General features: G+C 37.5%; 1 protein-coding gene across 3 annotated transcripts in view; it reads right to left on the bottom strand.

Moving 5' to 3' along the window:
- DNAJC5 (DnaJ heat shock protein family (Hsp40) member C5) overlaps nucleotides 1-16,368 on the bottom strand; it is a 60,203-nt gene that overhangs the window by 8,664 nt on the left and 35,171 nt on the right. Inside the window, exons 1-4 of one of the 3 annotated variants that reach the window (XR_012473528.1) lie at nucleotides 7,015-8,701; nucleotides 5,503-5,716; nucleotides 551-722; nucleotides 366-440 (exon numbers count right to left, since the gene is read on the bottom strand). Coding sequence is in view for 2 of the 3 variants with exons in the window: in XM_074210517.1 (XP_074066618.1) it covers nucleotides 551-722; nucleotides 5,503-5,716; nucleotides 7,015-7,121 (493 nt within the window). In the remaining variant the exon portion in view is untranslated. Of the gene's footprint in view, nucleotides 1-365; nucleotides 441-550; nucleotides 723-5,502; nucleotides 5,717-7,014; nucleotides 8,702-16,368 lie in introns of those variants that run through there. The other 2 variants (XM_074210517.1, XM_074210516.1) reach the window with 2 other exon arrangements.

Genomic DNA, 16,368 nt, shown 5'->3' with positions numbered 1-16,368 from the left:
GCACTAAGAGAACAAAGGCAAACACAAAGGTTTTTGTTAAATGACAACTAAACTCCTAAGCAGAAAGACTCCATTCCCTTTATTAGGAAATGGAATAGAATGATCATTTCAACAAGTCACTATGACATATCATAGTAACACTGTTGCTCTGTGACCAAAAAACTGTCAATTGTCCCCACCCCAATAAACCTCTTTAATTTCTTGAGATTTTTTTTTAGCTACCCATTGCTAGAGATCCACCTTCTCCATCCCTCCCAACCACCACCAGTTTCCAAATTTCCATCCCCAGTCTTCTATTACTACAGATTCAATGGGTGGGAGACAATTATTTAGGTAAATCTGGTCATTCTTGTTTCTATTTTTACCTCAAATTTCCATGTTCACACCTCAAACGTCCCAGCTTCCACCAAAAACACTCCAAGCACAGTATCAATGCCCTCCTGTTTGACAAGATAGTTCAACACTGGTTCAGGGATCATTCTAGCTATTACCCATGCACACACTGGAGGCTGTATCTATTTCATGGGCTGTAACTGTTAAAAATACTTACCCCTCTCATCAGACTGTAACTGTGCTTCCAAGTCCTCTGGGGAGACATAGTATTCTTGGTCATCACCTTCAGGTGGTTTAGGTTTACACTTTCCACAGCAGCAGTTAAAGCAGCAGCACAGACAGCAGCAACAGTAGCAGGCAGTAATGATCCCACAAAATAAAAACAGGGCCTGAGTAGTAGGAAGAAGAGTTTGTGAGTTGTTTCAACTACAACATATATTCTCTACATAGTCACTAGTGCAGTGATGTTCAAGTCTGTGTCCACTATGTTTATCCATTGCCCTTTGGTTCATTTAAAACTTAGGAGGTGGTGATATTTTAAAAGATTTGGTGCCACAGAACAGGATTATGAGAACATTTGTGTTAAAAAATAGATATTTGCACTGGGATGCAGCTTGGGATTGTAAAGCATAATGAAATTTCTCTAAAGCAAACTCTTTTTCACCAATTCAATTCTGTTGCTTAATACACTGTCTATTTGCAGTACCTAGATTATTGTATAAACTCCTATTAAGACTCCCTGCAGGGGCAGCTAGGTGGCGCAGTGGATAAAGTACCAGCCCTGGAGTCAGGAGTACCTGTGGTCTTGGGCAAGCCACTTAACCCTATTGCCTTGCAAAAACTAAAAAAAGACTCCCTGCTCCAAGACTCTCTCGTTCCAATTCATTCTTTATATATCTGTCAAATTTGTTTCTCCTAAAGTGCAAATCTGACCATATTTTTCTCTACCCAATAATTTCCAGTGACTCCCTATTATATCCAGAATTAAATATAAAACCATTAAAAAAAAAGGCATTAAAGCCCTTTCTAATCTGGTTGTAACCTGTCATTCCCATGAACAGTGTGATTCAGGCATAATGAGCTTCTTTCAATACCTCACATACAGAATCTCCTAAGTCCAGTTCTTTACACCAGTTGTTCCCTATACCAGTAATGCACTTCTGTCTCATCATCTCTCAGAATCCATAGGTTCCTTCACAGAGCAACTCAAGTACCACCCTCTATATGAAATCTATCTTGATTCTTCAAGTTACCTTTCCCTCAAAACTCTATTGTGTATATATACTCTGTATTTGTTTATACATGGACAAGACAATGCTTAACAAATGCTTGCTAATTGATGTATTGATCTACTAAGTCACTGGTCTGCAAGTCACTGACTGAATAATAAGTATAAAGGAATTTTAAAGGGTCTTAAAAAATACAAGAGACTTTCCTTGTTGGAGAACTTCTAAGTTATTTTTTCTTTTGTAGTCAACCAATATGTTGCAGTATTTTCTGTTTAGTTGCTATACCATTCATCTATCTGAAAAAATGTGGCTTGTAATAGAAAAAAATCACACTCCTGAAGGAGACAGAAAGATTTAGGATTAAGTGAACAAATTGAGAGGAGGGATGGGAAGGAAGATTGGTGTTAGGAAGAAGGGATATTCCATCTTTTCCCTGGAGGAGAAAATGGGAGATGATACAGAGGTGATCTGAAGTACAGAAGTGGAAAGAATTGTAATAGACTTTTTATTTTATTTTTTTTTGCAAGGCAAATGGGGTTAAGTGGCTTGCCCAAGGCCACACAGCTAGGTAATTACTAAGTGTCTGAGACCGGATTTGAACCCAGGTCCTCCTGACTCCAGGGCCAGTGCTTTTATCCACTGCGCCACCTAGCTGCCCCTGTAATAGACTTTTTAAAAGTAGCATTCAGCAACATTTGAACAGTAGCAGAGAAGATGAATATTGGGGAAAATACAAAGAAAAATGAAAAGCAGAGCTAGTTAACTGAACTGGTCAAAACTTTATAGGGTGGGGCCAGCTAGGTGGCACAGTGGATAGAGCAGCGTCCTGGAGTCAGGAGGACCTGAGTCCAAATCTGGTCTCAGACACATTATAATCACCTAGCTGTGTGACCCTGGGCAAGTCACTTAACCCAACTCCTTTGCAAAAACTAAAGACTGTAGGGTGAAGTCTGTAGGAGTGAGGCAAAAGGAGTTGGATGAAAGTCTAGAAGGTTCTAAGATCCCTTTCCAGTTGTAAATCTGTGATGTTATGATAGGAAACTATAGTTAGACACAGACATTTCTATGAATGTCAATAGTACAATACTTGCGGATGACTAGAAGAGGAAAGGCATCACAGTGTGAGCACTAAGAATGGGATAAAGAAAGGCATTGTAGAAGTCTTGGAAGAAAATTAGGGATTCTAAGAAGAAAAAATAAGAAGGGAATGCATGGGGGATACTTATGCAAAAGTACAGAAGTTACGATGGAATACTGGATATAGGGGATAACAAGAAAACCAGGTAAACTTAAATGTTATATGTGTTGAGGGAGCATAATAAATGAAGTGTAGTTAAAATAGGTTGAATCTAGGTGGTAAAGGACCCAAATCTGTATTTTATTCTAGAAGCCCCAGAGCTCCTAAATAAATATTCTTTTTTTTTAAGGCTTTTTTTGCAAGGCAAACAGGATTAAGTGGCTTGCCCAAGGCCACACAGCTAGGTAATTATTAAGTGTCTGAGACCGGATTTGAACCCAGGTACTCCTGACTCCAAGGCTGGTGCTTTATCCACTATGCCACCTAGCCGCCCCCTAAATAAATATTCTTGAGAAGCGTAATGACATGGTCATACTTGCAGTTTAGGAAGATTGTTTTAGCAGCTGGGTAGAGGAAGAGACAGATTTGACATCAGGGGAGGTTAGTACCAGGCAAGAGGTAATAGTGGCTTGAATTAGGGCAAGGTCTATGTGAAAGAAGGATGGAGATTAAGTGGAAGATATGCTGTGGAAACAGAAATGTAAAAAAAGCTAAGGATTGATGAACTGAAAACCTAGATGACTGAAAGAACTACTGAAGATGGTACATTATGACGGAAATAAGATGATAAGAGCCAGAGTTTGAATTGAAATGGACCTGCAGAGGCCACTGGAGGCAGGAGTGGTGGCTTTAGGGGAAAAGATAACGAGCTTTGTTTTGGATGTACTGAGCTTGTGATTAGGCAATGGAGCTCAGGAGAGAGCAGTGTAGGATATGTAGATTTGAGAGTGACCAGCAATGGTTAGGAAAACTGGACTGAAGGGAGTTGATAAGATCTTTATAAGTGGAATGCAGAGAAGTTATTATGATTGTTTTACTTTGGTTAATTTTTGGAGTGAAGAAGATAATCAAGTTCCACTTTTTTATCCAATCTCAGTTTTCTGTCTGTAAGGATAGTTTCATTTCTGAAAGGCAGTGTAATGTAGCAGAAGTGGGGCTAGGAGGCACCTTTTTTTGTTTTGTTTTGTTTTTGCAAGGCAATTGGGGTTAAGTGGCTTGCCCAAGGCCACACAGCTAGTAATTATTAAGTGTTTGAGACCAGATTTGAACTCAGGTACTCCAGACTCCAGGGCTGGTGCCTAATCCACTGCGCCACCTAGCCGCCCCTAGGAGGCATCTTAATTTGCATCTCGTATCTCAACTACCTTGCTATAAAATCATAAGCCAAGTCACTTAATCTCACTTAGACTGAGTTTACGGGATTGAGAAGATCAAATGAGATCACCTAAGAAAAATACTTTGCAAATCTTCAAAGTGTTAGTTGCTATTATTAATGAGGTTCTTCTACAGAATTTTCTGATTCTCATCTGGAAGAAAGTATTCTTGATACAGAGATGTGAGACCTCTGAATAAACTACAGACCTTAGACCACCTTCCTTCAGAAAACCTGGGACATTTTAAAAATGATTTTTCATCATTTTCCTTTGTAGCTACCATGGCATTAGAGTTCCTGAGTACTGGTTTAAGGATCTTGTCAAATTCTTCACAGAATTTCTCTAGGTCTTTATCCTTCATAATAGATATGAGCATATAAACTGCAATTACATGCATTTTAGTTTTTGTGTTTATCATGAACATTGAAAAATGATTAGCTGTTCCATAAAATTTTGCTTTATACTATCTTCAAAACACACAAAGAATTCAACTTTGCTCTACTTAATAGTAACTTAACTTCCTTCGAAAAGCTATCTCATTTCCTTTATCATGAGCATATCTATCACAGGATGGTAGCTTTTGACTGAAAGGAACTTTGGTTTTTTTTAGATTTTTTTCAAGGCAATGGGGTTAAGTGGCTTGCCCAAGGCCACAAGGCTAGGTAATTATTAAGTGTCTGAGGTCGGATTTGAACCCAGGTATTCCTGACTCCAAGGCCGGTGCTCTATTCACTACACTACCTAACCACCCTTGAAAGGAACTTTGAAGTCATTTAGTCTAACCTTTTATTTTAAAGACTAACAAACTGAGGACCAAAGAAAATTAGATTTGCCTGAGGTCAGTAAGGTAACAAAGACTATCATCCTATTTCTGTCATAATGTACTATAAGCAATAGTTCCTTTCAATCATCTAAGATTGTCAATTCAGTAATCCTTAACTCTTCTTTATTTCCTTCACTCTTAAAAATTAAAAAGAAAATAAAAGCACTCAGCAAAATGAGCCAGTGCATCAACTGACAGTATGATATTCTATACCTATAATCTCCTAGTCAAGAAGAAACATAAAAAAGCACTTCTCTTTGTTCTTTGCAAAAGTGGAGCATATTGCATATGCTTTAGGATGCAGTTAACATGTTGGTTAGCTTTGCTGAGATGTTTTTTTCCCTTTCCTCTTTCATTTCTTTTTGTTATAAGGGATGGTTTTTCTGGATGAGGGCAGGGATAGACTAGGGGAAAAAATGTAAAATCAAAAAGTCTCAATAAATATTTTAAAAGGAGAATATAGCAATCTGTTTCCTTTTCTTTGATCTAGTCATGCATATTTTCCCGCAGTCAGTTTTTGTACTATTTAAAATGAGAAATTTTGTAAAACCTGATGTTTTTAAACTAGTTATGAAAAAAAATCCCAAATTGAAAAAACACAATTTTAGAAAATCCCCCAAAACACCTGAATGGAAGAGTCTCTTTGAAGGAATGTTTTTCTCTCACCTTTGCCCACCAGCTGGATAGCACAAAATAAGTATTCACGTTCTCCTCCCCAAACTGCTCGGCTACATAAAGGCCCAAAGAACCATACTTGTCATATATGTTTCGTTTTGTAGCATCAGTCAATATTGCATGTGCGTTGTTGATTTCTTTAAATTTGTCTGCAGCTTCTGGGTTATCTGGATTCTTGTCAGGATGATATTTCAATGCAAGTTTCCTATAAACAAAAAAAAGAGTTTTGTCCATTTAAACTTGGTTCCTTAGTTTTTCACTTTTTTTTAAAGTTTTTGCAAGGCAATGGGGTTGCCCAAGGTCACACAGCTAGGTAATTATTGAGTGTCTGAGACCAGATTTGAACTCAGGTATTCCTGACTCCAGGGCTGGTTCTCTACCCACTGCGCCACCTAGCTGCCCCATTTTTTCACTTTTCAATTCATTCCTTTGGCACAATAGTCAATACTGGAAAAACCTTTTCATTTTATGGTCTTATTCATTCACATCTGCATTTCTACCTTCACATTCTTAGAGAAGGAAAAACAACTAGAATGGAAGAAATTTCCTATAATGACAACTCTAACCATGCTCAAGCAGCTATGCTTGCTTTCTTCTATATACTTTTGTTTCTCTGATATGATATAAAACTTACTTATGGCAAAATGCCACAACTTCAAATACTGGGAGACTTTTTTAAGAAACCAACAAAGCCTACTACTGACCTCTAGTGTTTCAGTTAATTTACTGAAAATTGGGAGAAAAACCTATAAAAACTTTTTATACCATATAATTTATATTTGCTTACCAATAACTATCTAACCCTTAAGATGATCAGATGAGAATACTAAGTAAGATGCCAGTTGTGTGAGTGAGTCCAAATGGTTCCAAGAATCTTACCATAAACCCAAGGAATCCTTTAGGTTTAAGTGGTTGAGGTAAATAAAAGGTATAAAAATTAGGTAGCACAGATCAAGAATTTGCTGACCAATTAATATATACCCTCTATAAATATTTTATTGATACTTTTTTTAAAGTGTACTCTTAGTTCTACATAGCTCTTTCCTGTTGCCCCTTCCCTGAAACAAATAAGTACAGCTGAAAAAAATCAATATAATGGCCATGTTTTAAAATATAAGTCCACGTTCCTTTTCTCAGAGCACTACATCAAAGCATCAAAGGCTAAAAGGTCTTTAAATAGATTCATACTTTTCTTACTTTCTAAAGTAATGCTTTATAAATCAACAATTTTGCATTTAATAATATGCAAAATTTTGCAAAGTGCTACTTTCCCCTTACGAAAATATAAGAATATAAAGTTTTAAGTATTCTAGGAAATAAGCACTTTTATAATTGGAAATACAAAATTCAAAACAAAACTGTGTCACCTATAAGTTACAAATTGTTTTTAAAGTTAGACATCTGAAAAAAGAGCCTTTTCCTATAAATGTTGTACCAGTCTAAATATGATAATAGTACCTTAAGTTCACTTAAGTGAATTCCCAAAAGCTAAAATTTTCTTACCTATATGATTTTTTTATATCATCTGAGGTTGCATTCTTGTCCAACCCAAGAACATGGTACAATGATTCTCCAGAGGTAGAAAGTGAACGCTGTCTCTGGTCTGCCATTTTATGTTAATCTGCAAAACATATTTTATTAAAATACAACAATTGAGAAATCATCCAAGTTGTTTTTAATGGTTAGCTTTGTAACAAAGATTCATGCCCAAAGCCTACTTTTAAAACTAAAATTCCAAATACCACAAAAAGTTGGTAGAAATAGGTATCTCTTAAAATTAAAAGATGTGAAGCCACTACATATCAAACTATAACATTTCACCATTGAAGCTGATAATTTTGCAGTTCTCACTTTTCCTTAAGAAACTGGGTTTACTTCAGCATATCTAAAATTTTAAGAAATCATAAAATAGTTACTTGAAACAGAATACTTGAGAGAAGAATTCAATGTAAAATACAACAAAATTAGTTTGTTGCTTTTTAACTCTTTGGATGGCGCAAAATGGAGACAAAATTCTCAAAACCCTCAACTTAAATTGGGCTAAAAGTGAAGTAAAGTATACTTATTTCCTGGAGTAAGAAAGATCCATCTTCAAACCAGGTCTTTAGACATTAGTTCTGTGATCCAGACAAGTCACTTTATCTCTATATGCCTCAATTCCTCATCTGTAAAGTGCTTTGTGAACAAATATATATATGCTAGTTGTTATCATCATCATGATGAAATTTTAGTCAATGAGTTATGGATGCACAAAGAGATTAGATGCCTTGCTCAGAGTCAGTCAGTCAGTCAGTACAGGTCAGCAGTGAGACATGAAGACAGGTTTTCAGACTCTCAGGGCAAATTCTATATTCACCATTGTTTTAAAAACAAAATAGTCTTTGTTCTTAACATTAAAATTACAAATTTGTGGTATATAGTTTTAGCCTGGCTCCTTTCCCATGGAACATTTTTTCTATTCTACCCTCACTGATTATTTCCTCTTATTTTCCAAACCAATTGTTCCTGATCTCTCCACAAACTCCTAACCATACCTCACACCCTAAGTACTTAGAGCAGATTATCTAACCTCTTATTTAAGAAGAGATTAAGGTCCCAAACAGGAAGTTCTTCAATTTCTTTTCCCCAAACTTAGTAGCACCATGGTCTTATTCTCTTCCTTCTCTTCTGTTTGAAAAGAAAAGTATTCCTATTCAGGTTTAGGTTAATTAATCCTTGCTTCTCTAACCTCCCTTTCTCAAAAAAAATTTCACAAAATATCTCTTTCTCTTTTATCTTTTAAAAAATATTTATTTATTTATACATTACTAAAATAGTCTTGTAAGAGTAAACTTAATCCCCCTCTCCCCACACAAAAAAGAAAAACTTCATAAAAAATAAAGTGAGAGAAAAAGACAAAGAAAAGAAAAAAGAAAACTGGGTTCAGATACCATCAGCTCATCTCGGGTAGATGAATTCTTTATCACAAGTCTGAGAGGTTGCTTCAATATTTTTTTTTTTCCCACAGCCCCATTCTCATTTATTCTATTTTCTTTCTCTTTTCACTTCATCTCTCCTTAAAAGTGTGTTGTGGGGCAGCCGAGTGGTGTAGCAGACAGAGCATCAGCCCTAGAGGCAGGAGGACCAAGCTCAAATCCCACCCTACATATCCAACAACCACCCAGTCTCATGGACCTGGGGAGGCCACCCAACCCCACCACCCTATAAAAAAACCAAAAAAAAATTTATTGTATCTGACTACCCTATCCCACAATCTTCCCTCTCCTCTATCACCTCACCTCCCCCTGCCTCCCCTTGACCCCCTTTCTCCTGTTCTGTTCCTCTCCTAAGTGTATGTTATATGAGCCAATTCTGATTAGAATGAAAGCTCACTCATTTCTCCTCACCTTCCTCCTTCCACTACATTCAAAAGCTTTTTTTTTTTTACTCTTTTACATGAAACATCTTTGCCCATTCTACCTCTCGTTTCCCTTTCTCCCAGTCAATATCATATTCCAAGTTCTATGAGGCCTTAGACACTGCTAAATATTGTGCAGCCCTGACTGTAGCATCACAATATTTGAATTGTTTCTTTCTGGCCACTTATAATATTTTCTCTTTAACTTGAGAGTTCTGAAATTTGGCTATAATATTGCAGGGAGTTTTTTGGGGGGGGATCTCTTTCAGGAGGTGACTGATGGATTCCTTCAATTTCTATTTTCCTTTGCTTCTAGGATATCAAGACAATTTTCCTGTAGAAATTCTTTTAAAACTGAACTCAAGGCTCTTTTCCTGATCATGGTTTTCAGGTAGTCCAATAATTTTTAAATTGTTTCTCCTGGATCTGTTTTCTAGGTCAGTTGTTTTTCCAATAAGATATTTCATATTTTCTTCTAATTTTTCATTCCTTTGGTTTTGTTTTGTTTCTTGATTTGTCACAAAGTCATCACTTTCTGTTAGCTCCATTCTACATTTGAAAGAGTTGTTTTCTTGGGAGAGATTTCTTATCTCTTTTTCCATCTGAATAATTCTGGTTTTTAAGGCATTCTCCTCATTAACCTTTTTTGGACTGCTTTTTCCATTTGACCTAAACTATATTTTTAACATGTTATTTCTTCATTTTTTTTTTGGATCTCCTTGACCAAGCTGCTAATTTGGATTTCATGATTTTCCTGCATTGCTCTCATTTTTTTCTCTGGTTTTTTGCTTACCTCCCTTACTTGATTTTCAAATATTTTTGAGCCCATCCATAGCCTGAGATTAATTCTTATTTTTTTTTGGAGGCTTTGGATACTGAAGCTTGGATTTTGTCACCTTCTAAGTGTGTATTTCAGTCCTCTATGGGACCAAAGTAATTACCAATGGTCAGGTTCTTGTTTTTTTCTGTTTAGTCATTTCTCCAATCTATGCCCTAGTTTAGAGGTGCCTTCTGAGCTTTTAAGTGTTATTGGGACACCCCCACAAGGACCTCAGTTCCTTCAAAGTCTTATGAGAGGCTCTGACTACTCTTCTAGTCTGTTCTCTAGTCTATAGATGACCAAACACTCCCCTCTGCCCTGGAACTGTGAGAAGGGTCCCTGTTCTGCTGTGGTAATAGGGAGTCCCAGACTGCAACCAGGATCTGGACAAAACACCAGAGACCTGCCCCAGGGATAGCAGAGCAACCTGTATAATCTACTCCACTCCCTTATCTTCCATGGATTAAGCACTCTGGAAGTAGATGCAGGGTGGTTCTCTGCTTAGAAACACCTGCTTCTGTGTCCAGGACAGGGGCTGCACTGAGGGCCATGTGGGCCTGGGCTCCATGATCACTTTGGCAGAGATTTCCCACTGATCTTCCAAGTTGTGATGATCCCTGGGTTGGGAGCTCCTTCCCTAGGCACAGAGCCTTCTCACCAATCTCCCAAGTTATTGGGTCTTTCTGTGGGTTCTGCCTCTCTAAAATTTGGTTTGAGTAATAGTATTAAGGTTTTGGGAGTATTTTAGAAGAAACCTTCTGGAAATTCTTGCCTTCATGTTGCCATTTCTCTTTTGTCTTTATTGTTCCCTTTACTAGCATTTTCTCTTCCTTCTACAAATGTGCTGAAGTCTACCAAATCCTTAAAAAAGCTTTATTTAACTCTTCTAAACAGCAGTCTTAACATGAACTCCAATCTAACAACTATTTATTAAAGCACCAAGAAAGTATACTAACCCAGGAAATACCAAAGAAAACAACTGAAAACATTTTTTGCCCCCTAAAATCAAGGGAGGGGGTGATTGTGCATGCTTATATTCTTATATTCCTTACCAACTGGATGCCATTTTTACCATCTGAATGAAATTCATAGGTACTTTCCTTGACTCCTCTCATTGTATTTGGAATTTGGCACATCTTGGGTCACCCTTTATTTTTCTAAGTTTTTTTAAAAATTAATTTCAATAACTGACCTATTTCAAAAATTCAGTTCAATATATTATAATTACTTTTTAGCTTCTCTTCACTTCCCCTTAAAAGCTATTTATACATTATTCTCCTTGTATTTCATTTTAAATCAATTTAGACAAGCTTTAAAATTGCTTATTTTTGTGATACTGATGTTACTATTTAACACTATAATTATTTACACTATAATTTCTTCTGGTTCTGCTTTGTGCATCAATTTGTACACATTTCCCCCATGTCATTTTGAAATCATCTTTTCCCTCATTTCTTGGCATACTCTCACTACCAACTAGTTATACACTTTTTAGACTTCCGTATCACCACCATCATGCCTTCCTTCTCCAGGAAACTCATCAACAGGAAATTTCATTAAACTGCAAGATTTAATCTGGGGGGGGGGGGGGCAGGGCCAAGGTGGTGACACGAAGACAGAAATTCCCAAAAACTTGCTCCCCCCCCCAAACTCCAAAAGCTGTCAAATTATGACTCTGGCCAAAATTTAGAGGGGCAGAACCCACAAAAAGACTGAGTGATAGAATTTCCCAGTCTAAGACAACTTAGAAGATCCACAGGAAAGGTCTGTTTTACTGGGACCTGGGGTTGCAAAAAGCCACTGTAAGCATAGCCAGGCTGAGTGCCTAGATCCCTGGGGGCATCTGAGTCTGTGGCAGAGGGGGCAGTTACCAGGAGCACCAGGAAGAGCTTGAAGGGGTGGTGAGAGAACTCTGCCACACCAGAGTGAGTGCAGGGTGAGCACTGACCTCAGAGCAGCCCTGTGGTGAGAACCTGCAGCAAGAAATCGGGGAAGCCAGTCTGTATGTCCAGAGCACAGCCCACAGTTGGAAAGGGGGTCAGGGGAGATTTGCAGAAGTTTCTCTGCTCTCCCAGGGGCAGGACTCTGCTGTTTATCCAGACCCAAATCCAGGTTCCAGTTTGGGATCTCCTATCACCATAGCTGAGTAGGGACTCTAATCACAGCTCCAGGGCAGAGGGGAGGGCCTATGGTCATCCACATACCAAAGCACAGGTAAGAGACTAGTCAAAGCCTCTCATAAGATGATGGCAGAATTAAGGTCTCTGTGGGTTGTCCCCAAAACCCCCCAAAGCTTTTAAGTGCAGTAAATCAGTTATGGGCTGAAGAAATGAGCAAACAAAAGAAAAAGAAGAATCTGATCATAGAAAATTACTTCAGTCCTATGGAAGATTAATCTCCAAGAGAAATAGAAAATGGGTTCATGCTACGGATGAGTTCAAAAAAGACTTTGAAAAAGGAATTAAGGAAGGTAAAGGAAAAATTGGGAGGAGAAATAAGAGCAATGCAGATAGATTAAATCATGAAAACCAAATGAGCAACTTTGTGAAAGAAATACAAAAAATACTGAAGAAAATAACAAATTAAAAACCAGTTTAGGCCAAATGGAAAAAGCAATACAAAAGACAAATGAGGAGAAGAATCCCTTAAAAAGCAGAACTGGTCAGCTGGAAAAGGAGATGAAGCTGATGACTTTGGGAGAACTCAATTCAGGAAGAAATAAAACTATTCCAAAAAAAAACCCAAATTAGAGGAAAATGTGAAATATCTCACTGGGAAAAAAAACAACCTTGAAAACAGATCCAGAAAAGATAATTTAAAAATTATTGGGCTACTTGAAAGTCAGGACCAGGAAAGGAGCCTAGACTCCATTTTGTCAAGAAATAATACAGCAGGGGCGGCTAGGTGGCGAAGTGGATAGAGCACTGGCCCTGGAGTCAGGAGTACCTGAGTTCAAATCAGACTTCAGACACTTAATAATTACCTAGCTGTGTGGCCTTGGGCAAGCCACTTAACCCCATTGCCTTGCAAAAAAAAAAAAGAAAAAGAAAAAAGAATTAATACAACAAAATTGCCCTGAGATCCCAGAAGCAGAGGGCAAAATAGAAATTGAGAGAATTCACCAGTCACCTCCTGAAAGAGAACCCCCCCCCCCAAAAAAAAAACTTCCAGGAATATTATAGCCAAATTCCAAAACACTCAAGTCAAAGAGAAAATACTAAAAGCTGCCAGAAACAAACAATTCAACTACACTGGCTCTATAGTCAGGATTACACAGGATCTGGCAGCATCTACATTAAGGGCTTGTAGGGCTTGGAATATGATATACTGGAAGGCAAAAGATCTTGGTTTACAACCGAGAATCAACTACCCAGCAAAACTGAACATCTTTCAGGGGAAAAGATGGATTTTCAACCTTTCCTTTTGAAACAACCAGAGCTTAACAGAAAATTTGATCTCCAAGGACAGGACTCAGATGAACCATAGAGAGGGTGGATGAGAAGGACTAACTATGAGGAACTTAATGATGTTGAACTGTTTGTATTCCTGCAGGGCAAGAAGATACTGATAACTTATATGAATTTTCTCGTTTATAAGAGCAGTTTCAAGGAGTGTGTGTGTGTGTGTGTGTGTGTATGTATGTATATATATATGGCACAGGAAGGAGGAGCTGAATATAATGGTATAATATAGTAAAAAGGTGGAGTTATAAGGGGTGATAAAGGAAAGTACTGGAAGGAAGAGAAAGGAAAGGAAGAAAGGCTAAGATATTTCACATAAGAGTCAAGAAAAAGTTTTTCCAATGGAATGGAATGAGGGAAGGTGAGGGGGAATGAATGAACCTTCATTCTCTTCAGAAATGGCTCAGAGAGGAAATAACACATACACTTAATAGGGTATAGAACTCTATCTTCCCTTGAGAAAAATGAAAGGAAAGGGATGGGATAAGGGAGAATGGGAGGAGGGAAGGGGGGAATAGGAGATAAAAGAGAAGGGAGATTGTGGGAGAGGGTACTCAGATACATCACACTTAGGAACTGGGACAGGGTGAAAGGAGAGTGAGAATAGAATAAATGAGAGTGGGAAAGAATAGAGTGGAGGGAAATTCATAGCTAATGATAGCAACTGTGGGAAAAATATTGAAGCAACTTCTCTGGCGGCTATGATGGAGAAGACAAATCATCCCAGAGACAGAGCCATTGGAATGTGAACACAGACTGAAGTACATTTTTCTCTCTCTCTCACTATTCTTGAGATTTCTCATCTTTTTGTGGGGGGGGAAAGAGGGGTTTAATATTTAGTCTCATAGAATGATTATTGTATTAATACAAAAATAAACAAATGAATAAAATGTTCCAAACTAAAAAAAAAAAGATTTAATCTGATACTCACATCTTATCAGTACCCTCCACTCTTCTAGTTGGAGCCTATGATTGGAGGTCAGGGCCATGGGCTTCAGGGTTTTTGGTTACAATGCTTTAGGACTTCTTTGGAACTCTCCATCATGTACTTCACCACTCCTATTCCCACATATCTCTCTGTCCTCCAAAGTCTTGACAGGCTCTTTCTAGTGCATGCAGAGTATAAGCTCCCTGAGGGCAGGGACTGCTTTTGTTCTAATTGGTATTCTCAATAATTAGTACAGAACTTGAAAACCAACAGATGCTCAGGAATTCTTTTAATTACTATTTTCAGTATGTGTATTGCATTACAATCACATACTAATTTGCTCAGTGATTCCCCTTGGATTTCCTTTTTTTATTTAAAAAAAAAAAAGCTGGGTGGCTAGGTGGCATAGTGGATAAAGCACCCGCCCTGGAGCCAGGAGTACTTGGGTTCAAATCCAGTCTCAGATACTTAATAATTACCTAGCTGTGTGGCCTTGGACAAGCCACTTAACCCCGTTTGCCTTGCAAAAACTTGAAAAGAAAAGCTGCTATACATTTTTTTATACAGGAAGAGAGGGTCCTTTAACTTTGCTTTGATCTCTTTGTAAAGGTCTATAGTAGTGTATCTATCTGGGTCAATGCTAATTCTTTTAAAAAATTTTACCAGGAATTTACCTTTTCTCCCCCCCCCCCCCCGCCCCATCCCAAAAAAGAAAGAAAAACAAAACCAGTTTCTCTCACCATCAAATATTCCTGGACTGGCCAAATCTAAAAAAAAAAAACATGTCAACTTGAAATGGGCAAGTATACACAGCATGTTTCATCCTCCTTCCTCTGAAACTGTGTTTGGTTATTGTGTTACTCCAAAGTTCAAATTTGCTTTTTTGCAATATTGTTGTTACTGAAAGAACTGTTTTCCAGTTCTACTCACATCTCTATCAGTTAATATAACTCCTCCCTGTTCTCTAAAATTATCTCCATTATTTCCTATAGCACAATAGTACTGCATCATAACTTTTTTCTTTTTTCTTTTTTTTAGGTTTTTCCAAGGCAAATGCAGTTAAGTGGCTTGCCCAAGGCCACACAGCTAAGTAATTATTAAGTGTCTGAGACTGGATTTGAACCCAGGTACTCCTGACTCCAGGGCCGGTGCTTTATCCACTGTGCCACCTAGCCACCCCTTGCATCATAACAATTTACACTAACTTTCTGAGCCACTCCCCATTGGAAATCCCTTCAGTTTCAAATTCTTTACCACAACAAAAACAGAGCTGTGGGTACTTTTCCTCTTTCTTTGATAAATTTAATAGTTAGTGGTCAAAGGTATTTAGAGCTTAATAGATTTTGGACACAGGTCCACACTTCTTTCTAGAACAGCAAGTCCAATTCACAGTACCACAAACAGTGAATTAAAACATTGATTTTCCCATAACCCCTCCAGCATCTGTCATTTTCCTTTTTTGGGTCAACTTTGCCAAATTTCATAGGTATGAGATGAAATAGAGTTGTTTTAATCTGCATTTTTAGAATTATTAGTAATTTGAAAATTTTTTTTCTTATGGCTATTGAATTTCTTCTTCTGAGAACTTCTTGTTCTTAGCTTCTGACCATTTATCAATTGAGAAACTGTTTAGTCTTACAAATTTGAATCAGTTCCATATATATATATATATCTTAGAAAAGAAACCTTATTAGAGAAACTTGCAAAGCTTTTATTCTTTGTTTCTCTTTTAGCTGAACTCATTTTATTTATTTTATCTTCTATGATTTTAATCTATCTTGCTTGGTCATGGATTCTTTCCCTATCCAAAGATCTGAAAAGTAATTTATTTCTTCTTTACTAATGTTATCACCCTCTATGTCTAACTCATGTACCCATTTGGAGTTTATCTTGCTAGCCCTCTGCCTTTAAGAACAATTCCATGCATTGGATTCCCTTCTCCCCAGTCTAATAGGAAAAGGATAGGCTGCCATCAAAAGCATTGTCCAATTGAGAACAAATGAACACTGCTTTTGATGGCAACACATTTTTGTGTGCAGCAAGAACTTAACATGACCAGGAAGTTCAACTGGGAAATTTTTTCAAAAGCAATTCCAGTAGAGTGGCAAGGAAGAAGAGGTCATATTAAATCAGGGCAAGAATGAAATAATTTGTGAATATTCAAAGTCTTCAAATATTTTGGCTAATAACAACTTTGTCTGGGGGGAGGAGAGGTAGGATATCAAATTCAAAGACATTTTCTCAAACCTTA

Source organism: Macrotis lagotis, chromosome 1, assembly GCF_037893015.1.
Source record: "Macrotis lagotis isolate mMagLag1 chromosome 1, bilby.v1.9.chrom.fasta, whole genome shotgun sequence".
Taxonomy (NCBI): Eukaryota; Metazoa; Chordata; class Mammalia; order Peramelemorphia; family Peramelidae; genus Macrotis; species Macrotis lagotis.
The sequence above is the reverse complement of the archived record's forward strand: the minus strand, read 5'-3'. Positions and strand labels throughout refer to the sequence as shown.